Below are 27,582 nucleotides of genomic sequence, written 5' to 3'. Positions count from 1 at the left end.
CTGGGAGGCCTAGCAAGCCGGCAGCTCCGGCCCCGACGCCGTCGTCGACTCAGGTCCCAACACCGCAGGCCCCCGCGGGATCCAGGCCTGGATCCCGGTCGATGGCGTTCGACCTTACGACCCCTCCGCCGGCGCCGACCCCTCCGGTGCTGCCCTCGGCGCCGCCTTCGGAGAACGCCGTTCCCCGGTTTAGTCCAGGTCCGGGCCCGGCGTCGAAGCGGCGCCGTCCGGATGGATGACAGATTCATCTACCGCCCGGCTCTGACCCTTCCACCTGTATACCAGGAGTCAGATGACGGAGATGACTGGGAGGGGTCTGAGGACCCTCTGGCACAGCAGTGCCAGTTATCTCAGGACTGGGCAGATGAACTGGGGGATGCCAGTGGTCTTGATACCTCCCCTGACACTGGCTTCATCTCTCCTCCATCCGTGGCTACGGAGGAGGGTACTACGTATTCTGTGGTGCTGCGCAAGGCGGCGACGCCCTCTGGCTGGAGCTGCCTGCTGTGGCCGTGAGGACTAATCTCCTCACTGAAGTGCTTCGACCACCAGCAAGCTCCTCGGAGCCTCTGCTGCAGTTCAATGAAGCGCTGACCGACGTTCTGATGGGCACCTGGTCCAAGCCCTCCACAGTTCCTCCTGTGAACCGGAACGTGGCCCGGCGCCATCGTCCTGCACCGGGCGACCCCAGTTTTCTGTCGGTGCACCCCACGCCCGAGAGCCTGGTTATCCAGGCCTCTACCTCCCAGACGTCATTCCCGTCCGCTCCCCCGGATCGGGAATCCAAAAGGTTGGAACAGTTGGGGAAGAAACTGTTCTCCTCCCTTAGTTTGGGGTTGCGGTCTATCAACACCACGTGCCTTTTGGACCGTTACTCCCACTCCCTGTGGGATACGGTGGAGGACGTGCTGCCCCAGTGTCCGGAGGAGGCCCGGACACGGCTCTTGCTGAGGGGCGGGATGTGGCACGGTATTCAATCCGATGTGGACTGGACACGACTGACTCGCTAAGCAGGGCACCTGTGATCAGGGTGGCGATTCATCGCCATGCCTGGCTGAGGTCCACGAGTTTCACCGTGGATGTCCAAAGCACCCTCATGGACATGCCCTTCGATGGCCGTCGCCTTTTTGGCGACAAAGCGGATAGTGCGCTGGAGCGCTTTAAGGACTCCAGGGCTGCGGCCAAGTCATTGGGCCTCTCGGCCCGCGCTCGCAAACTTCTGCTTTTCCCTCCTTTCGTGGCCAAGGAAGGGGCGCCCCCTCATCTCCGTCTAGCCACAGGCCTCAGAACCAGCACCAAAGCGGTCATGGACGTGGATTCCGCCGAGGTGGAGCAGGGGGACAACGAGCCGGTCCGTCCACATCTACCCCAGCAGAATCCACCTCAAAGCCCTCCTAGTCCGAGCTTTCAGGCCCATTCCACGCCAGTGGGAGACAGAGTTTGCCATCACCTCCTCCACTGGCGTACCATCACATCGGACAGGTGTGTGCTGCAAATCGTCCGAAGGGGCTGCTCCCTTCCCTTCGAGGCGAGCCCTCCAGCCATGCCACCGCAGTACCACCAAATTTTGAGGGATCACTTGCAACTTCTGCAGGAGGAAGCTACGGCCCTCTTGGCCAAGGGGGCCATCGAACGCGTTCCTGGCCCAGAAGTAGGTTGTGGTTGTTATTCCCACCACTTTCTGGTTCCCAAGAAGGGCAAAGGGGGCATATGCCCTATCTTGGACCTCAGGAGCGTCAACGCCTTCCTCCGGAAGGAGAAGTTCAAGATGCTCACCTTAGCTCAGGTTCTGTCTGCCCTAGACCCTGGAGACTGGATGGTAGCGTTGGACTTGTAGGACGCTTATTTCCACATCCCCGTCCTGCCGGCCCACCGGCGTTACCTGCGCTTCACAGTAGGCCACGAGCACTTTCAGTTTACCGTGCTCCCCTTCGGCCTCACCAGTGCCCCTCGGGTGTTCACGAAAGTGATGGCAGTGGTCGCAGCTAACCTGTGCAGATTCGGGGTTCCAGTCTTCCCCTATCTCGACGACTGGCTGTTGAAGGCGGGCTCGCCCCAGGCAGTCGTCTCCCACCTCTAGACTACGGCCGACCTCCTGCATTTGCTGGGGTTCTCCATCAACGTGCCGAAGTCACATCTGGGTCCCTCCCAGAAGCTCCTTTTCATCGGAGCGGTTCTGGACTCGGCGCAGTTCCGGGTCTATCCTCCGGACCAGCGGGTTTGGGATATTCAGGCTCTGATTCTGATCTTTCAGCCTTTGTCCCGAGTTTCGGTCAGGTTGGTGCTGCGGCTGCTGGGTCTGATGGCCTCCTGCATCCTGCTGGTACATCATGCCAGGTGGCGGATGCGGGCTCTGCAGTGGGACCTGAAGTTCCAGTGGGCCCAGCATCGGGGCAACCTGTCCGACCATGTCCTAATCTCAGAGGGGACTGCAAGACAGTTGCAGTGGTGGCTCACGGACCGCAATTGGGTCAGTGACAGATCCCTCTCCCTACCCCAACCGGAGCACATAGTGGTGACGGATGCGTCCCTCCTGGGATATTGGGGCCACATGGGAGAGGCGGAGATCATAGGCCTCTGGTGTCCGGCGGAGTCCCGGCTTCATATCAACCTATTGGAGCTGCGGGCGATCCGGCTTGCACTGAAGGCATTCCTTCCCTCTGTTCGGGGAAGTGTAGTGCAGGTGTTCACGGACAACACCACCACCATATGGTATTGCAAAAAACAGGGCGGGGTGGGGTCGTGGATCCTTTGTCAGGAGGTTCTGCACCTCTGGACTTGGCTGGAACATCAGGGCATCACCCTGGTGGTTCAACACCTGGCTGGCTCTCTGAACGCCAGGGCGGACGGACTCAGCCGCCGGTGCATGATGGATCACGAATGGCGTCTGAACTCGGACGTGGCGCAAAGCCTCTTTCGGCAGTGGGGAGAGCCTCGGTTAGATCTATGCGCCACTGAAGAGAACGCGCAATGTCAGCAGTTCTGCGCGTTGGAATTTCCAAGGCGGCACTTGCTCGTAGACGCTTTTCGTCACGAGTGGAGTTGCGGTCTGTTGTACGCCTTTCCGCCTATACCACTTCTGCCCAGATTGCTGAAGAAGATCAGGCGCGACCGGGCCCAAGTCATCCTTGTGGCTCCGGATTGGGCACGAAGATACTGGTATCCCGAGCTACTCAGTCTATCGATCAATTCCCCGATTCGACTGCCTCTTCAGGAGGACCTTCTGTCGCAGTAGCAGGGGACGGTCCTCCACCCGAACCTGTCCAGTCTCCACCTCCATGCTTGGAGATTGAGCGGCGGCAGTTGATGCCATTTGACTTGCCTCCTGAAGTCTGTAATGTTATTCTGGCAGCCAGGCGTCCCTCCACAAAATCGGTATACACCTGCAGGTGGAACAAATTTGTGGCATGGTGCACAGCAAAGGCTGTGGATCCCCTTTCCGCCCCTCTTTCTGAGGTTCTCCTCTTTCTTCTTTCCTTGGCCCAGCAGGGCTCTGCTCTGGGCACCCTCAAGGGATACCTTTCGGCTATTTCTGCTTTCTTACGGCTTCCTGATCAGCCTTCTCTTTTTAAATCCCCTGTTGTTTCTCGATTCTTTAAGGACATTACTCATATGTTTCCTCTTGTCCCTTTCGTAATGCCTCAGTGGGATTTGAATCTAGTATTGACCTATCTGATGTGCGCTCCCTTTGAGCCACTTCATAATTGTCCCCTTCGTCTTCTGACTCTTAAGACTGCTTTCCTGGTTGCCATCACCTCTGCTAGAAGAGTGAGTGAGCTCCAGGCTCTCTCTTCAAAGCCTCCTTTCCTTTCTGTCCATCCAGACAAAGTTGTTCTCAGGACTCGCCCTTCCTTTCTCCCTAAGGTGGAAACTGCCTTTCACATCGGCCAGTCTGTTACACTGCCCACTTTCTTTCTGCCTCCGCATCCCTCAAAAGAGGAAGAGAGGCTCCACCGTCTGGACCCAAAATGGGCGCTGTCCTTCTATCTGGACCGCACCAAACAGTTCCGGGTGGACGACCAACTCCTTGTTGGCTACGTGGGTGCCAAGAAGGGGCGGGCGGTGCACAAGCGAACCATCTCTCGGTGGGTCGTTTTGTGTATCAAGGCCTGTTATTCCTTAGCTAAGAAGGAACCTCCTGTAGGGCTGAAGGCCCATTCCACTCTGGCCACAGCGGCGACCACTGCCCTGGGCCGGGGAGTCCCCTTGCAGGACATTTGTCAGGCAGCAACGTGGGCCTCGCTGCACACGTTTGCCAAACATTATTGCCTGGACAGCCAAGTCTGGAGAGACGGCTTCTTTGGCCGTTCTGTTCTCCAGGACTTTCTTGTGTGATCTTGGTTCACAGGCCCACCACCGGGGTTGGTATTGCTGGGGTATCTATTCTAAGGTGAGGAATCTAACTAACGTGTTTCTTTCAGATGAACAAGTTACTTACCTTCGGTAGCTATATATCTGTAAGAAACATTAGTTAGTTAGATTCCTCACCTCCCCACCCATCCTGCCGATATGTAGGGTTGAGGTCATCCCTTTCAGGGCCCTAGATTCTTGGCACCAGTGTCGGTCTCTTGCATGGCTCTGCGTTCCTGGCGCGGAAAGCTATGTACAAGAACTGACGTCAGCGTGCGGGGGGGCGTCTAAGTACTCCAACGACGTCATCCCGGTGATCACAACGCCGATGACGAACGCGGAGGCGCAGACGACGCCTAGCGACGCGCAAGGGTATTGCTGATGAAAAATCTTTCTGGATCCAGCCTGACGCCTGGGGATATTCTAAGGTGAGGAATCTAACTAACTAATGTTTCTTACAGATATATCGTTACATAAGGTAAGTAACTTGTTCATTAAGCATTGTCAAATCTAATAGATCTGGCTTTGCCATTGTTCAGTTTATTTTATTTATTAATGTTGACATTGTTTTGAAAAATACCCAGCCCTTGAAAATTTGGTGCATAACAAATTAGAAATAAATATGTTCATCCTCAAAAGGCAAACATAGCCATAATAGCCCTTGGCACTGATGGGAACTACTTTATGTGTGGATACGTGGAAGGACAGAATTCCATCATGCACAGTGAGGTTAAATAATGGATGCAGTGGACCCTGGCCCCATGCAATATACTGCAGTTAGAGGGTGTAGCGAATTTGATTGACACTAATAAAGGACAATGGATGGAGAAGACTGTGTAGAAGCCTATCTAATTAAGATTATTATACATATATTTTAATTTCCAAATATGATATTAGATACAGCCAGACCTAAATGGGCAACATGTAGGCTATGATATTAAATAAGGCACATTTCAAATACCCTAGGGGGTACATCTGTTGGAACAGAGGTCTGATTTATGAATGATTAGGATTATGGACTCATACCGGATTCCTCCTGGGTTCCTCCATATTAAAATTCTCAGAAAATCCCCTCAATCCCCAATAGGTCCCGGATTCCACATATCTTCTCCTCCTATGGCTTTAAGTACAACTGTGGTGCAAGACAACCTCCTTTTGCAAGTGAATCATTGCGATGATTAGCAACTATTCTGCATACTTTATGCTTCAAATCAAAATATATCTTTCCTTTTACCTCCACTGTTATTTGTTACCACAGTTGAGTCCTAGTTTTAGGAGACATTTTCATCACTGAATGATACATTAACCAGTCATGGTGCTTTACCTCCTCTTCAGCTAAAACATCTAATTCTGGGTCAGTAAACTTAAATGTTCTCATTCTACTGGCAGCCATGATGAGATATGTGTATTTGTGTGAGAGCTCACTCTTAGTAAGGTGTGAGCCTGAATCAACTTCTCACAAACCAGAAATAGGCAAAATCCAAAATGGCTGCCTGCTTATGATGGGCTCTGGAAGATGATATAACTTTTTATGTGGCTGAATAGATGCCCCCAAAATATTGTGAACCTTTAAACTAAGTTGTCCAATTTTTTTTAGTAATGTTGGTCTCCACTTTTGATCCAATTGTTGTACTGAGAATGTGTCTAGCAGACTCCTTCTAGCATTGTGCAAGTTAAGTTAGCATTTGCTGCACCATTTTGTATTCAGCAGCCATTTTGTACCATGATCGAAAATAAGTTCCTGCATCATAATATTTGCCTCAGTAGAAAAGCAGCTTCGATTGTTTCTCTTTAGTATTATCCAAGGTTGAGTTCCACTGCCTTAATGAATAGATCGTTCTGTCTCTGCATACCTTTCCTCTCGAGTAAGCTCAGCTCCCACCATAGAGAGTTGAGCACGGGCAAAGTAACCTTGAAACTAAGATAGCATGTACCCGTTCTCAAGATGGTAGCTGGCCTTTCTGTACTCCCTTTGTTCGTGAATGCCCAGGCTGGAAAATTCCAGTCTGGGCGGGTTTTCAGAGGTGTTGGAAATGTATATTTCGTGTTACCGCGTGGACGGGTGGTCAATCCCTCGGCAGCTATCTAAGGAGGCTGGTCAGAACGGACTACGCTCGAGTGAATACTAATAAAATAACTTTGGTTTGTATTCTCTACTGTCTGACCGACTCTTCATTTGTATGGAAGGCTGAGAGGTGGTCGCGGTTCACTTCCTTCATAATGGGCATGGTTTATTTAGGTATCAGGCTGTTCGCCTCGGTTTTTGATATCATAAAATTAAACTAGGAAACTTTGCTATCTGCAACGGTCATTAAATTAAAATCATGGAATAAGCTGCCACTTACCATTATTGGACGAGTGAATTTCATCAACATGAATATTTTGCCCAAATTTCTTTATTTGTTTAGGGCAATCCTGTTGAGGGTCCCAGATTCTTTTTTTAGGTGGCTAGAAGGCGCTATTAGCAGCTTCATCATGGGTTACAGGCGGACTAGGTACGCTAGCTGACTTTTGAAATCTTCTTATAAAACAGGAGGGCTCACACTCCTGGATTTCAAATTGTACTTTTGGCCCACTTTTACTGGTCACTTGCGCAGTCTATTGACATATGATGAACCAAATCTAACACCACTTTATTATCAGCTCGCTGTCGGAGCAGAAGCTAGGCTTTTGTTTGTCGACTAGATGATCCAAATTATCACCAGATGGTACGTTTTAAAGTACTTAAGGATATCATTTATATTTGGAGGGGGATTTGTAAGAAATATTCTATTGGCTTTATCAACAAGCAGACTCCCATATGGTATAATCCTGCCTTTTCTTATATCTCCCGAAGTCTAACCTGTAGTGTATGGGCAGACTGTGGAATTACAAAAATGGGCCAATTATTTGATTTAAATGGTTTTAGATCATTCTCTGATGTACGAGATACTTATCAATTACCTCATCACTCATTTTTTAAATACCTTCAGCTGAGGGACTACATTCAAATGGGTCATGGACGTATGGAGGGCATCGACAGCTCAGAGGTTTCCTCGTATTATTTCAAGTCCGGTATTAAACCTACTATCAGCATGATGGATCAGGTATTTTCACAGTTTGTTATAAATGATACTCTGCTTTTGGCAGCAAAATGGAGTAGATTCTCTCATCAGAGGTCGCAGCCGGAGCGATTCAGATGGCTTTAGATTTGCTGGATCGGTCTGTACGCTCCATCAATCTCAAGCTGCAACAATGGCGCATGCCGTGTTTTTTATACTATACCCCAGATGTAATTTTAAAATAGGGAGCAACTCCCACTACAGACAGGGCAGATAGAATGAGATGTCCTAAGTGTAAACATCTTGCTGCCGATGTCCTTCACATGTTGTACTCTGTTCCTGTTTACAAAAATTCTGGGACGGGGTAACAAACTATATGTCACTAAGTCTCAGCTTTCCTGTGCAACTTCCGGTTAAAGAGAAAATGATGGGTGTTAAAGATGATTTGATAGCGGGTTCACAGAAACTAGTCATGATCATGTTGGTATCTGCCCGACTTTTTGCTCGAGCTTGGGTATCAGAGGATGCTCCTAAAGATACAGAATGGTGTCCTCTTCTCTATCAAATATATGAATTCGAGCTTGCTTTGGCTAAAGCAAGAGGCTTTTCCTCATTGCTAAAGTTTGATAGAATCTGGAAGAATTTGAGATGGGATCTTATCCATGCCGTTAATGAATAATTGGATAATAAAATGGTTTAACCTATTATGTTGGCAAGCTCCTGTAATATAATATAATTCCTTAGCCAGTTTATTAATGAATCTATGTGCCAAGAATGAATTATTGATGGAGATTAATTGATTTTACTGTCCCTACTTGACTGTCCTTTCTTGATGTTTTATCCTGTATGAATTGCATCCATTTATCGGTTTTGTGCTATGACTTGAAAAATTAAAACAAAAAAACCCCAAAAAATGATCCAACGTGCATATGCATCATATCATGCATGCGCTAAATACTGCATGCGGTAAATAGTACATGCGCTATTTACCATATGAGGTACTTACTGCATGCAAAAGTTATTGAACATCTGTGAATACCCATTTTGTTGGGTACGCAAAAATTTGCCATTCATGCTGCAGAATTGTTGTTTTAGTGCTGCAGAATCTGGTGTGATATTTAGCACCATACTTATAATCAGAGCCTATGTATCGTGTTTTCCATACTGATTACATTACAAAAACAAATCTACTGTTAACTGTATTTGCATAACCACACCTTAGTAATCCTATTTCAAAGTTTGACCTTGTTAGAATGAGTGTTAAATGCATTCAGATTTGCCATGGTAAAGACACACTTATGCTTTACTCTGAACATAGGGAACATTCCACACACGAACAAGAAGACACAATGTCCTTCTTAGCTAACACCCCACTAGCATATAAATTTAAAGTTGCTGCTTGGTCATCTAGCCACATGCTCACTAAACCTTACTAAACACTGTGGACATTCCGGCCCGATGAGAGGAACAAGTCAGCAAACCTTTACTAAAAACATTGTTCTACATGACTTCCACTGTCACTCACAAGCCACTTCTTTCAGGATGGGGAGATTGCTTTTCAGTCTATGCACTGCAAGTGATCCACAGAAGCACTTGCTGCAAATGGAAGACATCTGGGGCAATCAGTTTGCAGCATACAATGCTGTAGATTTACATGCACCCTACCCACCTCCCCTAATGCAAGCTCCTGGTACCATGTGTGGTAAGATTGATAGCGTTTACAGACTCTATTAATAGATGTTTCTTTTCCAATTTAAAGACTTTTTAATGCTTCACATCTCCACATACACACTTATCCATAGGGGAAAAGCGCAATCTGAGATGGAGTTTGGTGTCTTCAGAGGAGATATCATGAGTGAAAGGGCTGGACACATAAGTTCTAGACCTGTTCTAATGTCACAATCCGATGGTTCTTTTTCGCAGCATGAAAGTGTAATGGGGAGGAAAGTCATTAGGAGACCAATCAATTAGTCAGTAATTCACTTGGACACATAGTAACCACAGTCAACTACTTAAGGTTAGTTTGATGTATTACGAAGCACAAAATAACTGAGCATAAAGACATCTCGAGAGTATAGAAATACATAGGAATTAGCATGAAGCCAAATCTGCGTATCCAGTTTAGACGATGCATCATAAGCAACACGATAAGTTCAATAAGTAAAATACAGACGATCAGGAAGCATGAGTCCAAGGTTTCCTGCATCAAGGTTGGTGAGTGAAAAGCATTAAATCTATCACTGCTCTAGCACTAAAGTAACATCCTTAGCTAAGCATTTTCAGAAAGAAGGATAAAAGGTGTCAGCACATGGAGTCTTCCTAAGAAGTCTCTCAATGATCAATGGGTCAAGCAGCATAAAGCTACAGAGCTCATATTATGATGCTCTCTTTCTTTAGGCAAAAAGAAGAAGCGGAGCACTATCCCTAACTTCAAGAGCAAGTTATCTATAGGTAGCATTCCCAGGATCCAGTGCGAGTCACGACATCTGCTCTCAGTACAGCCATGAAAGTGATTTTCCACGAGACAATGGTGTTCTTTCCTTGATACAATTTGTCCTTGGCTCCCAAGCCTTCTCCTCCTGTGTGAAGCACAATGACCTTCGTTTATCAGCGGCTCAAGCCACATGATTAAAACTTCTTTTCTCCTTGCCTGACTAATAAAACAAAGACATTCTAACTACCAAGAACGCTTCTTCACCTGCAACACAAAACATAAGAAAGAACAAATTCCATAGTATACATGAAATTTAGACTGTTAATTCTAAAGTGAGAGTTTTCAGGGAACTGCCTTTGAGGCCTACACGATTCAGCTAACAGAAGAAAGCATCATATAAGCTTCACAAATTCACTAAACATTAAAGCACTTTCAACTAATATATGTACCTACATATGAAATGACACGATTTATATGCACATTGAATACATAAACGGTAGTCAGTTGCACAACACACGTTCTTCTTGTTAATGTTTTCTGATAGTTATGTTCATTTTCTACGTTAATTCTCGATGCTACTTTTCAATGGCCTACAATACATCACGTTTCCATGTTAATACTTTTCATGATTCTAACACTTTACGTTAATACAACAAAGGATTATATGCAGGTGCGGTCTACACGTGATTATAATGCACCCCTACAAATAAAATGCAGTTTCCACTCTATAATGAGTCACATCAAAAGCCTGGCATTAGATGGCAGGGCTGTACTCAGCATGGGAATCTACAGCACTAAAAGCAGCAAATCGATTGTTAGGGAAATAACATTTTTAATATTATACACCTGCTTTCAGTAATTCTGTGCAGATTTTGACTCAGTGGATTTCTGTTGCCTATGGGGCAAATTGTCATCTCTAGGCCATGATGCTATTCATAAAAAATGCCCCAAAATGGTATCCCTGAAGGAATAGATCTTCTGCCTTTTGATAGCTTAGTGTTTCCAGGCCAGGAATTACCAGGTAGACAAATACCAGAAGCACTGGCGGCAGACATGCACCTGTGGAACTGGTTCCCACCGCTCTCATCCTAAACAAAGGTGGAAATTGAAAACTGCCCCCCTTCCCTATGGCCGACTCAATAGACTCTGAACAAACATTGACATTCTACCCAGACCCTTGCAGCATTCTCTTGATCCAGTGTATCACCTGCTCAAAGCAGGTGGTATAGTGCATGGCAATTGGCCTGGATTTGGGTTTATATGTGAAAAAGAAAGCAGTAAAACCAGGTCCATGGATGATTATTCTCCATCCCATTTACTCTTTTGTTGAGGCCTGATTTTGACACTGGAATAGTCGATTGCATTTGAGATTCCAGCATCCAGGATCCATGATCTAAAAATATATAACTTGTATTGTGTCCTACATTTTTAATTGATAATTTTATTCAGGTACTTGGGCAAAAATCCAGGTCCTGGGTAAAAGCTGATCGACCAACAAGAATGGTATTTTAAATGTCTTGAAGCAGGAGTGCATATTTCCTCAAATGCTGTTTGCTAGCTAAACTTCTGGATATCCTGGAAACATTCTCACCTCACAAATGGTTCTCGTTGAAAACATTTGATAAACACATCAATGTCCTTCTTGATATGGGTGTTTGTTCCTGCTGGACAGAATGGCAGTGGGACTTCAGCGCAATTGCTGGTGCTGGATTCCTATTGAAGAAAACACAATAAACTTGTACATATATTTATGAGCCTCAGGTATTGCAATTACCAACAATGCATCTGATGAGTATCCTCACTGTCCTTGAGTCTACGACCCCATAGAAAAGGGAACATCCTACCAACAGAAAAAAACACATGAAAAATGGGAATTAGGAAAGAGAGAAAGACAAAGCGTTCTCCGATTCTGGTCAGATGACAATATCTCTCCAGGAAGGGTTGCATTAGAATGATACTCATGTCTGCTCACTACTGTAAATGGAAAGGGCTATTAAACGTCCTTGACCATTAATGCAACTATATCTTCAACAAATGAACTGCGGTTTCCTAGTCTTCGAAGGTAACATGCGATTGTCGAAAATGCCAGCGTCTGCAGGAACATAGAAGACCAGCAGCTTTGCAATAGATGGTAAACAAGCAAAGATGAGAGAGATACTCCAAACAGCAATACAGAAACACAAAGGTACGAATAAGGAAACACTATGGAGGGAATCAAGGGAACACAAAAGAAAGAACAAAATATGTGAAAGAGCAAGTGTCAGGTGCGAACTGAACTGTAGCATCAGAAAAAATACCTATGCAACTGTGCAAAGCTGCATGATAAATTGGTCTTGTATACTATGACTGCCGCTATTACCCAGGAGGTACTCACACTAATACAGAGTTTATAATCTCCAGTGAAAGTCAGTGGTCTATATCTTGTTAGACTTGGTGTCTTCTATAGCTTCCCACGTCTTCTCTTGAAGGCGTAACAGTAATTTTTGGTGTTACGTGGTCCACTCCTAAAGTATGCCAAATAAGTAGCAATACCCTTGTCCCTCTTCTTAACATGTAGTTTTAGAGGTAACTTTAAAGGGAAAGCACTCAAGTGTGCATCTATGAGTAGTGAACTAGCTGCAATAAAAGGCCTTGTATGGGTATATTCTTTATATGCAGGGATGTCTCTTCTGACTTTGTTAAATGCATTTGTAGCTCTCATCGGTTGTTAGAAGATTGTTATGAACTTAAGCAACTTAAAGACAAAGCATGAAAAGAACAGGTTCTCTCCCTTCCTCTGCATGTATTAGGGATATCCACCTTTGATTAAGTCAGGGTAGTCCTAGGTTGGAATCCAAAGTTAAGGGATTAACAGGTACATGCATCAACCATTTTTGCGAGCGCAAACGGAGCGATTCGCAAAAATCGTCCATTTGCGCCCGCAAAAAGGGCATTTGCGATGCATCAAGGTTCAAGGCACTCGCACTTTTAGAATTCGCAAATAATTGCGATTTCTCAAATTGCAATTGCATTTAAGGAATCGCATTTTGCGATTCCTTAAATACAATGCAAGAACCACTTTAAAATAGCAATTTCGCTACAAGGGTGCACAAATTACCATGAAGTTGAAGTTGATGGTAATTTGCAAAAACTTTGAAAAATGCACTAAAGTGCATTTTTCAAAGTTGTAGGTTACACACACACATGCACTAGGGGCATGTGTGTGCGAAACATGTGTGCACAGAGCAATTTCAGGGGTGCAACAGGGTGTCCTTTGGACACCCTTTCACCCTTGAAATTGCATGGGCAATTTGCGAGTACCTATTGGTACTCGCAAATTGAGCATGCAATCTCCCATTCATTCCTATGGACCTGTAGCCCCATATGAATGAATGTGAAGGCACTCCTTATTTGCGACTCGCAATTTGCGAGTCTCAATTAAGGAATGTTTGAAAATCGCAAATTTTATAGCGATTCCTACTTGCATAGGCTTTTACAGTTCCTTAATTGCGATTCCTTAATAATCGCAATTAAGGAATCGCAAATGACAACATTGATGCATGTACCTGTTAGTGCAACTATACAATTATGCAATGGGGACATTGAGCCAGATGTATGAAGGCTTTTTGCAGTTGCAAAGGGTGAATTTGCAGAATTGGGCAATTTGCTAGCACAAAAAATGCCTTTAGGTATGTAAGAAACCCATATTTCCATTTGGTAACACATTAACAAATCTCAGTTTGGTTTGCGCCTAGATACCGGAATCGGTATTTGGAAGGGGCATCTTTTGGTCATTAATTGGAGATACCATATCAGAATGCTATGTATTAATTTTTGTCACAAAAGTACAGTCACAATTTAATGAATTAGGTGCACATGCATCAAAATTCGGAACAGCGAGTCCTTATTAGCGAAAAATAAGGAATCGCAAATAAGGATGCGTTTTTCGGGATGCATGTACAGATTCGGTAAAATTTAGCGATTCCTTAAATATCGCTAAAACAAACCCATTACACGATAGCGATTCCTTAAAATAAAGAATAGCAAATTCCGAAATCGGTATTACCGAATTCGGTAATAGCGATTTCGGAAATAGCGATTTCGCAAAAAACGGGTTGCACTGGAAGCAGGCTGATGAAATCACAACTAGGAAGTCATCCAGCCCATGCTTCATTCAGTGCCCTGAGAAGCTCAGAGGAGGAGGCAGAGCATAGAAGCTGAGCTGAGAGACTTCACCCTCACAACCCAGCCACACTACAGCTATTCAGGGTGGACAAGAATGCATCAAATCCAGCACCATGCCCAGGAAGAGGAAGCAAAAGTTCTCTGATAGGGAACTGGAAAATTTGATAGAGGGGGTGAGCAGCAAGCATGACAAGCTTTTTGGAAAGCTGTCACTCAAGGTGCCCAAAGCCGAGAAGCGCAAAATATGGCTGTGCATTAGGGAGAGGGTGAATGCTGTTGGAGTCACGCACCGCAGCATAGACGACCTGAAGAACAGGTGGTATGACCTCAGGAAAAGGGCAAAGGAGCGCATTGCAGAAAGGGGGAAGGAAGCAGCTGGCACAGGAGGGGGCCATCCAGAGTACCTGCCAACACAGCCCTGGAGGACCTCGTTGAGGAGACCATTGAGCCAGAGGCAGTCGTCGGAGTCACCCAAATGGACACTTCTGGCGCAGCAACCATAGAACAAGGTAAGATGCATGCCTGCGCTGATATGCTGCGTATTGTATACCCATGCCCATCCCCCCAGGTTAATCATAGTGTGCCGGGAGAAGTGCATAACACATATACCCTCACATAAGTATTGCATCATGGGAGTTGTAGTCATGTTAGCCAAGTGTGCATGTATGATCACCAATGCACAAGAAATGAGACCAGCAGTACAGGTCCATCAGTGTGTCTAAATATGTCATTTATTGTGTTAAAGGTATGCGAAATGAAACAGATATAGTTACAAAATAAAATAACAATGCACTGTTTCACACACAGATGCATCTCTGGTGGACTCTGATGACAGCGATTACCTCCTCATTTCCGAGACACTGGCAGAGACTGATGGAGAGACTCCGCAGGAACGTCAATCCACACCAGCACCACCACCACCACCACTGACATCACCACCACCACCTACAACACCACCACCACCACCGACAACACCACCAAAATGCAGGGCACATGTCCCCTCCCTGCAGGTAATGGATACAGAGCCGAGCCCAGCACCCACAAGTGTTCCCAGTCAGACACGTGTCACTTCGCCAGCTCCAACACCAGCACGTGGCCGAGGCAGACAGCAGCGCGCAGGTCCATGCGCAGTATTGCTGAGGTATCTTAACAGTCTACAAACGTCTATGGTGGGGGAGAGTCCCAGATGCTGCGTGATCAGCGCCTGCAGAGGAGACATATGCGAACAATGAACCTCAACCTCTCAAAACTGGCTAAACACATGTGCACGTTGACAGACGCTGTGCATCACATGACCACAGTTGTAGCAGAGGGGAATCGTGACATCAACAAGACCCTACAGGAGCTCACCCGTGCCGTCCTAGCAGGACAACACAACGAGCGCAGGAGGCATCGGCAGAACTTGCTTCGTTCTACTGCATTTACCAGGGCCATCACCAAGCTCTGCAACATCACTGCTGTTTTGTCACGCCGCTCCGTGTCACTGCAGGTAGACCTAGGTCATTACTGTGGGGATGTAGCGAAGGCCTTAGGCCAGGTGACCAATGCAGTTGAACATCTACAGTCTGGCACATTTAGTGCCAGCAACTTGGGAGGGGAGGAGGGCAGTGAGGCGGCATCGAGCGTGAGTAGCGTGTCCGTGCCAGAGACCAGTAACAGGAGGCGCAGTTCACGCTGCTCTACAGCCACAGACACATCGTGGTGATGTAGAGGAGACATGCGACAGGAGGCTGGGGGTATGTGGGAAGCGGCACTAGACATTCAGTTACGCCTATTTGTCCATGATGGTGTAACCATGGGCCACTTGCATATCGTGATTGTACTCCTGTGATGCCAACAGATATGGGTTTTTTCACAATGTGTAGAATCACCATCATGTTTTCGAATTATGTATATTCACTTTGACAAGTGCTCATGTGAAGTAAACATTTGCACTCCACAATATATTATGATGGCTCATTTTACCTGGCTCGGAAGTGATGTTGTGTGATGTATGTCCGCCTCCTTTGACCTTGAGCTGTGTTTGGCACGTGTGCCTGTCGGTGTTGTGCGGGGCTTGGTCATCCCGGAAGTTGTCATCTCCGTTCATCTCTATTTGTATTCCCCTTCTTCACGCAATGTTGTGCAGCATGGCACACACTGCTATTATCCTGCAGCAGGTTTCAGGGTTTCAGGGTTATACTGCAATGCACCTCCCTTCTTATGTAAGATCCTGAAGCAACTTTTAAGGATACCAAATGTTCGCTCAACCACATTTCTGGTACTGATATGTGCCGCGTTGTAGCGCTGCTCCAGAGGTGTTGCTGGGTTGAGGTAGGGAGTGAGGAGATATTCACGCAAGGCGTATGCGCTGTCACCTACAGGGTGGGAAGCAAATGGTTATCGGCAGAAATACAATTACATATGTGATGAAGATGTAACAAATAGGAATATGTATGTACCAAGTAGGTGTCCCTTCCAAAATTCCCCGTTGAGCAGACGCCTGTGGATGCCGCTGTGTCTGAATATGTAGGAGTCGTGTGTGCTCCCGGGAAATTGCGCCACAATGTCCGTAATGATGTGCTTGGCATTGCACACGACCTGCACCTTTATCGAGTGATAGGACTTCCTGTTACGAAATAAGTACTCGTTGGCTGAGGGGGGACAGATGGGGACATGCGTGCAGTCAATGCATCCTATGACGTGGGGAAATTGTGCCACCTGGAAGAAGTCCTGTTTGGTCCGGTTCAACTGCTGTGGGGTAGTTGGGAAGGTTATGTGGGTGTGTATCATTGTCAGCATGACATCAATGAATTTACGGAAGAAGCGTGAAAGTGCACTTTGTGATACGCCTCCGGCAACCGCTACGAACCCCTGGAAACTTCCAGACACCAGCAGGTGCAGGCTGCATAGGACCTGCGCAGGAATGGCATTGGTCCTATGGGTCTGGTGCTGCAGTAGTGGTTCCAGGTCAGCAATTAGGCGCATGGCACGATTCAGTCGGTACTTATAGATTTTGTAATCATTTTGGCCCAGCAATGTGATGCACACCCTGAATACCCTCTCCTGGATCCTCCTCCTGCGCTGTGCTGCTGCATTTATTCTCCTCCTCCTTGCAAGCACGTAGAGGGTAGCCATTTTGGATAGAATACAGGGTCTCCTGTGCCATTTTAGAAGGGTTTCTGATTATTTCCACCTGTTTAAAACACTTTTTTTTTTTTCTTTCATCAGCTTTACCTCCTGGTTGAGATTCCCCTTAATTTGCTCATGCTAAATAGCGATATTGGTGAATTTCGGTATTTGCGATTTTTGATGCATTCCATTGCGATTATTTATTTGCGACTCGCAATTGAATATATCGCTATTATCAAATCGCTATTTTGCGATTCAGTAATTTACCGCATGGGTTATTTTGCGATTATTGGGTTTTTTAGTTATTGAGGTTGATGCATTGGGATATGATGTTTTGCGCTCGGTAACAGCCTGTTTTACCGAATCGCTATTTTACAGAGGGGATTTTAGCTTGATGCATGTGCCAGTTAATGACTACTGAAAGGTGGTAGTAAGGCATTTGCAAATGGGAAATGGTCCTCAAGGGAGCTCTTCTCATTTGGGAATGTTGATTTTTTTTTTAAGAATAGGTTGTAGTCCCATAGACCACAGCCTAGTCTTAAAATATTTTATTTAAACTTTCTGTCCTTTAAGGGAAATGAACTGCATTAAAAAAAATTATCACTTTACCTGACAGCAATCAGAGATATGGTGGTCTGGTGACCTCAGTAGGCCACCATCCATGTGATGACAACGATTCATAGTGGTTCATAATTTATGACCTGCCTCACGTTGTATTGCGCCTCACTTTGAGTCACATTTTTGCTAACTGATCTAGTGGTACATAGGTCGGGTCACAAAAAAGGAATGGATTCAGTAAAAGTCAGAGCGCAATTTGTAACAGCGATCACCTACTCCATTCTTTGGACATCTAGCCCTTGGTAAGGAGAGAGCTAATGTAAAAATACATCTCCAGAAAGCTAAATTGATATAAATCTTGAAGGCCCTATTGTTTGAAGCAGACTCACAATAAATCAGCTGGAAATTTTGACTGGCACACCTAAGCCATCTCAAAACTTGTATCGAAACTAGCTGGTACCTTTGGCATGTATTTCTAAGGACTAATTTGGGATGAATTCCTATTGATTGGAATCTGAAATTAGGGCCTATGTAATATTCCCATTTGAAAACCAGAGGTGTAAAATTTTCACATTGCCTGCTTTTCGAATGGGAATGCTACTTGCAATGTGAACTGTGTACTAACAGGTCATATCACATATTGTACATTTTAAGTGTGTCACAAAATGACCTGCCTAATGAATATTAATCAGGCAGGCCACAATTGCAAACCCCCTGCAGGAATAGAGGCATGCAAGAGATAGCAGGCCTCTATCCCTACAATTGAACTTCCAAACAAGAAACATTTCTTTTATAAGCAGCATGTGTCTATTAAAGGGACTGGTGCATCTTAAAGAAAAACGTTGTTATTTGTGAAGCCATTGGGGGAGTAGGCAACAGTCCAGTGGACCCGAGCATGTTCAACCTGAGGATACCATCATAATTCCCAAAGAAGTTGATGTTCCACGGGGACAGCTTTCCCTTTGAAAATTAGATACCATCCCCTTTGAGGTGTCAATGTCTGATCAATGGTTTAAGACCTCAATTGTGGACACAAGCCATTCATACAGTCCTCCTAGAATTGCATGTAGACCAGCGATGCTTCATTCTCATCATCTCCAATTTTGTATTCTAATAGGGCTGCAAAAGCCGTTTTACGAGTCAAAATGACTTTCAGACTCATAAAGGGGCTTTTGTAAATTGTTAAAGGTATTTTGTTGCTGTGAACTCTGGGGTTTTGCTAATTGCAGGCTTTTCTTGCACTAGAAAAGCTCATGTGGAAATATCACTTTTCTACCCAAAGAAAATTCTTCTAGATGATTTTAAATGCTATTATTTTTTTTTAATTTGCACGCTTTTTGCAATTGGTAAGGTTTTTCAGCTTTTATATCAATGATTTCTCCTCCTGAACCTATTAGAGTTGTCAACTTTTACAATAGCATGTTATGTTGTCAATTTCATTCCAATTGTGCAATTAAAAATTTTCTTTCAAATTACAGACTAAGGGCCTGATTACGATGACACCGTTGCGGTTTCGGGACCGGCTGACCTCTGGTCGGCGGTCCTGACACCACTATTACAATGCGAACACAAATGGTGCGGTTGCATACTATCATTTCTCTATTTCTGTATGGGCGCTTGGGCTGTGGCCGTAAACTGGTTGTAGCACAAGCTCTCATAGAGAATTGGGAGTTTCTCTTAATCCCTACACCTGCCTACCACGCTGTGCAGGGATTAATAGGGGGGCACCATAGGTGCCCCCTCAGCCCCCAACCGGAGGCTGCAGGGAGAAGTCGGAAAGCCTGACATGGAAAGCCTGTGGGAACCGGACATCTTAAACCAGACTGCGGAAACACCACCTTGAAGGGTTTACATGCAGGTTCCGACTGGCCAACGGGCTCCTTGAGCCAGTCGGAATCCAGCTGGAGTGACCGGCCAGTTTCACTTTCGACTGCCATCACTGTAATACGGCGGTCGAAAGTGAAACTTATGATGTCGGTCTGAGGCTTTCCGACCGACATCATAGCAGGGCCCTTAATGTTTATAAGGATATTTATCCAGTATTGGAATATCTTTCATTGAGTCACATGCTTGAATCATTCCCTGTCGTTGAAGTGTGAGTCCCACAATACTAAAATAAAACACTATGAAAAAGTTCCATAGGCTAACATGGTATTAGGCCATGAATTTAATAGCCTATCTACCTCCTTTTAAAAAAAGGACCAAACTTTAGATACAACAAATCAATAGCTAGCACCCTCTAGAACCTTCCCAAGAGAGGCTGAGTCCCTCAGATTTTGCTCAGTTTAGCGACTTATAAACAGTTTTTCAACTTGAAATCTGCTATCTCTGACAAGAAAAGCCTATTTCGCACCTGCAAGACCTGTGGGAAAAAGAGGGTTCATATTGATGACCCACACAAAGAGTGCATACACTGCCTCAATCCACAGCTTGAGTTAAATAGTGCAAAACCGGTCGCACTTTCTCCTCCCAAGACCTTGAGGGACCGGTAAGGCGGCTGCTTTTGTGGCTTAAGCAGGCACAGAGAACATCTGATGAAGAGAGTGACAACTCTTCCAAGTCACACAAGAGACCCAGGTTGCCTGGGGTTAAGTCTGAGGAGGGCAAAAATATTTTTTAAAAGTCTCCCATCAGACTAAAGACACTCTTAAAAAGGAGAAACATAGTAAAATCTCTTCAGAGCGAGTCTTTCCATCGCATTCCACGACTTCTAAGAAAAAAGCAGGAGTCTGCCTTTTCTTCCGACTTGCCTAGGCATAAATCCTCTCAAAAATCTCTCTTAACGTCGGTATCACCGTCGACGCCACGAACATCGACGACAATGAGGACAACAGCCCTCTCGTCGCCGAGACCGTTGATACGGCCAACATCATGTATAGCGGCCATCCGTGCTCCCATTTCGTCAACGACATTGATACCGTTGATGAAGACGTAGACGAAGAAATCACTGCCGACGATGACCCCCATCTCTGTCAGCGCCACACCTGCTGATGGTACATTCTTCGACAACACCTTCTACGACATCGTCAATGAAAGCTTCTAAAAAGATAGTATCGACGACGGTACAGTCAATGCCACCATAAGCATGGTTCCAAGATGAGCAAGGCATCACTATGGCCTGAGCTCATGTCACAAAGCCAAGTTTCACCTTTGCTTCCTAGTCACAATATTACCAGCATTACTACCCGTTTCCTCCTAAACAATACCACCAGTCCAGGTATTTGGTTGACAGTCCTAGACAAGAATCTCCGCAAATGCCCCCCTCCTTTATTCAGGACTTACAAGCAATGTTGATCGATTACAGGAAACACTTGCCTCAGCCCCAAGAGGAACATACTGCTGCACCACCACAGCCACCTATAGTACCTTCTATGCCTACATTGCCTCCTCCTCCCACTCCTACGATGATGCAACGTCCCATCATATCAGAACCTCCTAGGGATGATCCATCCTCTTCCGAGGATGACACGGAAGAGGGCGAGATACAGGACCCTCCACCAGCTACGGATGAATGGGACAGTTATGTTATACCCATGCCATCACCACCTCCATATCATCCTTCTGACTCTCCGCCGGAGGATATAGGAAGTTTTCCTAACTTAATGGATAAAGCTGCTTCTAGAAATCACCTGCCTAGCATAGTGAAGCAATCAGACTGCTTCCTCTGTGACTTTAAAAAACAAACAAGGAAGTCATTGCACTCCATCCCTATTATCGACCATATCGGAGAAGAGAGTCTCAAAGTTATGAATTCGCTAGCTACAGTGATGCCTGTCTTACCTCGATTAGACAAGAAATATAGAGCACCAGAGGATTCCCCTGCATGCCTTACGGGGAAACTTTAACCAAATCCTTCAACCCCCCCATCACATCTCCGCCTGATAAGGAAGGGTGCGGCTTGGATAGTATTGGAAAGTGCTTTTCATCCATGTTGGCGATAACCGTGGGAGCTGCTAATGCCTTGGCCATTCTATGCTGTTATGGCTGCCAGATGTGGTTCGATATTGGTGCCATGTTGGATCTCATCCCTGAGGATAAAAGGCAGGAAGCTAAGGAGATATAAGCAGAAGGCAAACGCACAGCTGCTGAAGTTACCGACTACGCCATGGACATAGCCATCATAGGGTTTAGACAACTACCCGGTGCAGCGGTTTTAAGGTGCCAGGGGTGGCTTAGAGCAACCTCCTTTCGACCAGAGGTGTAATCTGAAATCCTGGACATGGAATATGATGGTGACACTTTGTACGGGAAAAATATTCATGATGCCTAGTTGGCCATTAAAACAGATACAGCCAATATCGCGGGGGACCCTGCAATATCAAAAGGTGCCCTTTCGATGAGCGCATGAGGTAGGTTTTTCCAGTTTTAGAGGTGTTTACCAATGCACCTAGCAGTACCAGACCTACCAGCCGCAGTATCAACAAGGTTACCAGCAACCAACATAAAGACAACCATCTGCAGCTGTTTTCTCCAGGCAAGGTTTTTGCAGGCAGCCACCATCCTGTGAGACCACTGCAAGAAGAGCTTCACCTTCAGTGGATTCAAGCAACTGGATCCTTCAAAGACGTGATCTCTATCACTCTATGCATGCGGGTCGCATTGAAATGATGGGCCTAAGGTCACATCTTTCACTAGGCCTCTCATTTCTACCTTGGGTTCCAGACTTTATCATTACCAAAGATGCCTCTGTGGAGGGTTAGGGAGGCCTTTTACAAGACCTCCAAATTCAAGGGAAACTGTCCTCATCCCAATGACTAATGCACAACAACAGGCTATAACTCCAAGCCATATTCCTCTCCCTGCAGGTTTCCTCCCTCGGATAGATGGATCCTCAGTGCTGGTCCGTATGGACAACACCACAAGCATGTTTTGCATCAAAAAGCAGGGAGGAACCAAATCACCAACTCTATCTCAGGAAGCACAAGAGCTTTGAAATTGGCTAACAGATCATGGAATATCCCTCAAAGCCGAGAATGTCCCAGGGCTTTGAAACACACCAGCAGATGCCCTCAACGGGACAAAGAATAGCTATGAGTGGGCACTAAACCAGTGTCAACTGGACAAAGCATGCTCATGGTGGGGGGGAACTGGCATTGGATCTCTTTGCAACGAACAATAATACCAAATGCCGGTTCTACGCCAGCAGATTCCCTTTCTCAGGATCATAAGGGAATGGCCTTTCGATGCGATGGTTCGGGATATATGCCTATGCCTTCCCCCATTCCATTGATTCCCACAGTACTAACCAAAATGAAAGCAGAACGATGTTGCCCGCTACTGATCACCCCCAGATGGCCAAGGCAACACTGGTTTTTGGAGTTTCTCCTCCTCTCAGAGGCCAAGTCTATCCACCTTCTCCCAACGCCAACTCTTCCAACCAGGAATGGAGGCCAGATATGTCACCCGGAGCCAGCATGTCTTCAATTGCACGCGTGGCTCCTGAATTCAATGAGTTTTAGGATTTGACCATAACACAAGAATCTAAACATATTCTCGCCAGGTCTCAAGTAGAAAGCACCAACAAGACTTACAGATTAAAATGGAGAAGATTCTGTAATTGGTGCCATCAAAACAATTTGCGTCCATACCTCGCTACTCCAGAGCAAATCCTACAATACCTACTCTCCCTGGCTAAATCATGACTGGTCTACTCATCAATAAAGGTCGATACAGACGATCACCTAAGACTTCCTTTCTTTGTTCCACCAGAATTTTAAATCAATTCATGAAAGGGTTCTTCTGAACTTTTTCTCCGGTGAAAGCTCCTCTTCCAGAGTGGCATCTCAATGTTGTTCTGTCACAACTGATGAGGCAACCTTTTGAGCCCATCCATAGGGCAGACATCAAATTTCTCATGTATAAGGCTGCTTTTCCCCTCGCTCTAACATCCATCAGGAGAGTCAATGAAGTACAGGCTTTGACTACCAAGCAAACTTTTCTACTCGTCACAAATGACTTTGTGGTTCTCAAACCGAATCCTACATTTATCCCTAAGGTTCGGTCTAAATTCCAACTAAACAAGCCTGTTATTCTCAGAATTTTCTTTCCCAATCCGGCTACGTCGGCAGAATTGACTCTGCATACTCTAGACATTAAGCGGTGTCTTAAATTCTACCTGCAAAGAACTAAGAACATCTGCAAAACTGACCAACTTTTCATAGCATATTGTTAAGGCACTGCAGTTACTAAGGCGATCATTGCCAGATAGATTGCAGCTACAATACAATTCAGCCATGACAAAGCAGGCAAACCTTTGGCAATGGAGGTAAGAGCGCATTCCACAAGAGCAGGCTCTACCTCAGTTGCTATGTTTGCAGGTATTCCACTGGAGAAAATCTGCAGGGCTGCAACGTGGAAAAGCATCCACACATTCACGCAGCATTACTGCCTGGATTTAATGCTGCGTAGTGACGCAGTCGTAAGACAGGCAGTTTTACGACATTTATTTCAATGAGGTGAGCCTAGTTCAATAGAGGTGTTTATTTCTGTGTTTTCAAATATGGACATTTTACTGACTGATTGTTAAATAAATTAACTTATTCAGTGTTGTTCATAAGAATGTTTATTCTGTGTCTCTATACATTTTACATACATATGTATATGCATACCTGTATTCGTGGAGATATGCATTTATATTGATATTTTCATGTGATGTTAATGTTACCCACCATCCGCTAAAGGTACTTACAGTTGTTATAATACTGCTTGCTATTCTGATTCAAGCATGTGAATCTATGAAAGATACCCCAATACTGGATAAGAAATAAGTTACTTACCTGAAACTGCAGTTACCCACTATTGGTATCTTTCATAGATTTACATGCAACCCACCCTCCGGCTCTGAGAGGCTCCCCTCATACTTCAGTATTACCTATTCACACTTGTGCTGGAAAATCTGAAGGACTCAGCCTCTCTTGGGAAGGTTCTAGAGGGTGCTAGCTATTGTTTGGTTGTATCTAAAGTTTAGTTTGGTCCTATTTTAAAAGGTAGATAGGCTATTTATTTGGAATATATACTGTTAGTTCGCATGCATTACATCGCATGCTTTTACAACGTGGTTGTTACAACGACCACGTTGTTACAACACGAGCCATAACATAGCAAGTCATTTCAACGATTTGCTGTAGGGGGCGCACTGGACTCCAGTCTTCACAACAGCAGGGAAGGTGTTGGATTGTAAATCCAACACCAGTGCGCTCCCTACAGCAAGTCGTTGCGACTTGCAATGTAATGGCTTGCGTTGTAACAACGCGGTAGTTGTAACAACCGTGTTGTAAAATCATACGATGTAATGCATGTGATGTTATGGCTGTTTCCCTTTAATTCATGGCCTAATACCATGATAGCCTATGAACATTTTCAATACTGCTTTATTTTAGTGCCGTGGGACTCCCACTTCGACGACAGGGAATGATTCAAGCATGTGAATGTATGAAAGATGCCAATACTGGATAACTGCAATTACAGGTAAGTAACTTATTTCTTACTTATCTTCTACACTAAACTTGATTAGTAATAGTTTCACAAAAAGTGGAGCAGCTCATGGTCTACAAAGGTTTCTATGTGCTTTAACTTTAGTTGAAGGACACAAGCTAAAAACCGCTATGATTTTTTGTTCCTTAGTTCATTTAAACTGCCATGACTGTGTGGTGGGCTCCTACTATCAAGGTCGAGCAATATCCCTTCCTAAATTAGTTTTTCGTAGTATTTCTGCGACTGCTATATGTAGCATCGAAGTAAAACGATTGGTGGGAACCACAATTACTGTGAAAATGAATCAGTCATAGACAGTTTAAGCAAAAACATAAGAACTGCGTAGGCCTTATGCATGGATTTATTTTTATGCGTACTTTCCTGTGCCTCGTTTGACACTCAGTAATATGCAGAACTTGTCAAGGAGGCCTGGGCCTCATGCTTAAAGAGAGAGCTCATATTCACCTACTTTTTTCATTGGTTTGCACATGTTAGGGACTCCTGTATATAACCATGTTTTATTTTCTGTAATTGGTGAATGCTTTAAACTGTTAGGCTTGGAGGTAGAGTAGTGAGTTCTCTCTATTTTATGGTTTAAACATCTGTTTTGCTTTCTACACAGAGGAGACAAGAAATTTGGACAGTGCCAGGAAACGTCTTTGGGGACTGCTGTCTATTAAGAAGCTGAATTTGAAAGAAAATAGAAGCTCCTGGCTGGAAAACTATCTAAAGCATTTGCAGAGCCTGGGGGTGGATGAAGAATTTCAGTCCAAGGTTCTGGTGGTGCAGCTCTGGGCAACCCAAGTAAGACTTCTTACATGGCGTGCGAAATGACTTTGAAGTGCCTTCCTGTATCTCCTTGTGAAGGATTAACATATGCATTAATTTCACACGACATCTACTTCCCTGTCCCGGGCTTTCATTTAATAATTTAATGAATCCTGGGAGTTAGTATTCTTATTCGGTTCACTTGTGCTAATTTAAATAGCACATATGAAAACCATGATTTGTCAGGGGAAAGATCAGGCTTGATCAAGATTTGCCATATGACACTGATTCATCTAGCAATATGATGATGATGGTTTCATAGAGCGCAACAATACCCTCAGGTGTCTAGGCGCTACCCTTAGAACAAGCAGATTCGACTCAATAGTGCTGGATATTATGCCTTGAAAAGCCAAGTTTTAAGACGCTTTTGAAATTTTTGCAGGTTGGCCTCTTTTTTGAGTGTGGTTGGTAGTGAGGTCCACAATTTAGCTGTTGTGGTGGTGAAGCTCTTACCACCCCACCTGGCCCTTCTTACTCTAGGGACCGCAAGATTCTCATCCAGGGGATACTCATCAATAGTCATAATCTATGAATAATCCCCGCCCATGTGCGGGATCCCGGAGCATATAGAAAATACATATATATACATATAGATGCATATGTGAGAACATATAAATGCAGCCTAAAATGTTTCAAACATGGCAAAAATGCTGAAATTACATAGGTTTGCGTTGTAGTACCCCTAACCCATAAGGAAAAAAGGAAGCACTAAAACAATTGTATTACAATAATGCTTTATTGCCATAAAGCAAACTTGTAATTGCAGGCATTTGCCTGTAGGCTGCAGCAGAGTACCAAGAAACAAAGAAAACTGACACCTTGCCTTTAAGGCATTAGAGTAGGGGGACCGTGCCTTTAAGACCTGTAGGAGACTCCCGCTCCCATGATGCACCACAGGTGACAGTTAGGTCAGTTCTTTTTTCCGGCTCCTTCTATGAGGATCCTGGAGCTTGAGCTCCTCAGTTTTTTGACTGAGAGTGATTTTTCTTCATATTTTCTCAGAAAACTCGACATTTTCTGACTCCTTAAGGCTTATTATGCTGGTTTTTTGGTTTACCACTAATTTTTTCCAGTCAGAATGCCTGCCTTATTCAGGAAATGCCCTTCCTGTTGCAATAAGATGGCACTGGCAGATCCACACTCTGTGTTTATTGTGTGTCTTCCATCTTCACACAATCCTGACCAGTGCCCCACTGCCAGAAATTTTCCAGGCGGACTCTGCGTGACAGAGAGTGCATAAAGCTTCATTCACAGCTGGAGAAGGAAAGAAGCCGTCGTGGAGGCGACCATGGAGTCTTCAAACCACCCTTTTCAGCCAAACAACACCGAAAACGGCGACATATCACCTCTCCTGAGTCCAGGAAGAAGAAGGTTCCAGGAGATTTGCCGTCGACGTCGAAGTCGCCGTCAAAAAGACCCAGACATTCTTCAGCGTCAAGAGACGAATCACCATCTCGACGTCGAGATTCTCTGCCGCATGCAAGTAAGTCGGCGTCGAGGCACAGCACTTCGGGCTCGAAGGCTGTTGGTCCTATGAGACCTGGAAAGTCTCCGTCGACGTCGAGGCTTCCGTCAACGTCGAGACACTCTCCGCCATCCTCGAGGGCGTCGGCATCGAGAGTT

At 45.3% G+C, this 27,582-nt stretch overlaps 1 protein-coding gene across 1 annotated transcript in view; it reads left to right on the top strand.

Annotated features, from left to right (window-relative positions):
• The window catches only part of PTGIS (prostaglandin I2 synthase), a 1,212,186-nt gene that overhangs the window by 541,899 nt on the left and 642,705 nt on the right, over positions 1 to 27,582 (top strand). The window contains exon 6 of the mRNA XM_085619439.1: positions 25,754 to 25,935. Within this exon, the coding sequence (XP_085475565.1) occupies positions 25,754 to 25,935 (182 nt within the window). The remainder of the gene's footprint in view (positions 1 to 25,753; positions 25,936 to 27,582) is intronic.

Source organism: Triturus cristatus, chromosome 7 (genome assembly GCF_964204655.1).
Source record: "Triturus cristatus chromosome 7, aTriCri1.1, whole genome shotgun sequence".
NCBI lineage: Eukaryota > Metazoa > Chordata > Amphibia > Caudata > Salamandridae > Triturus > Triturus cristatus.
This window is presented reverse-complemented; position numbering and strand designations above follow the sequence as displayed.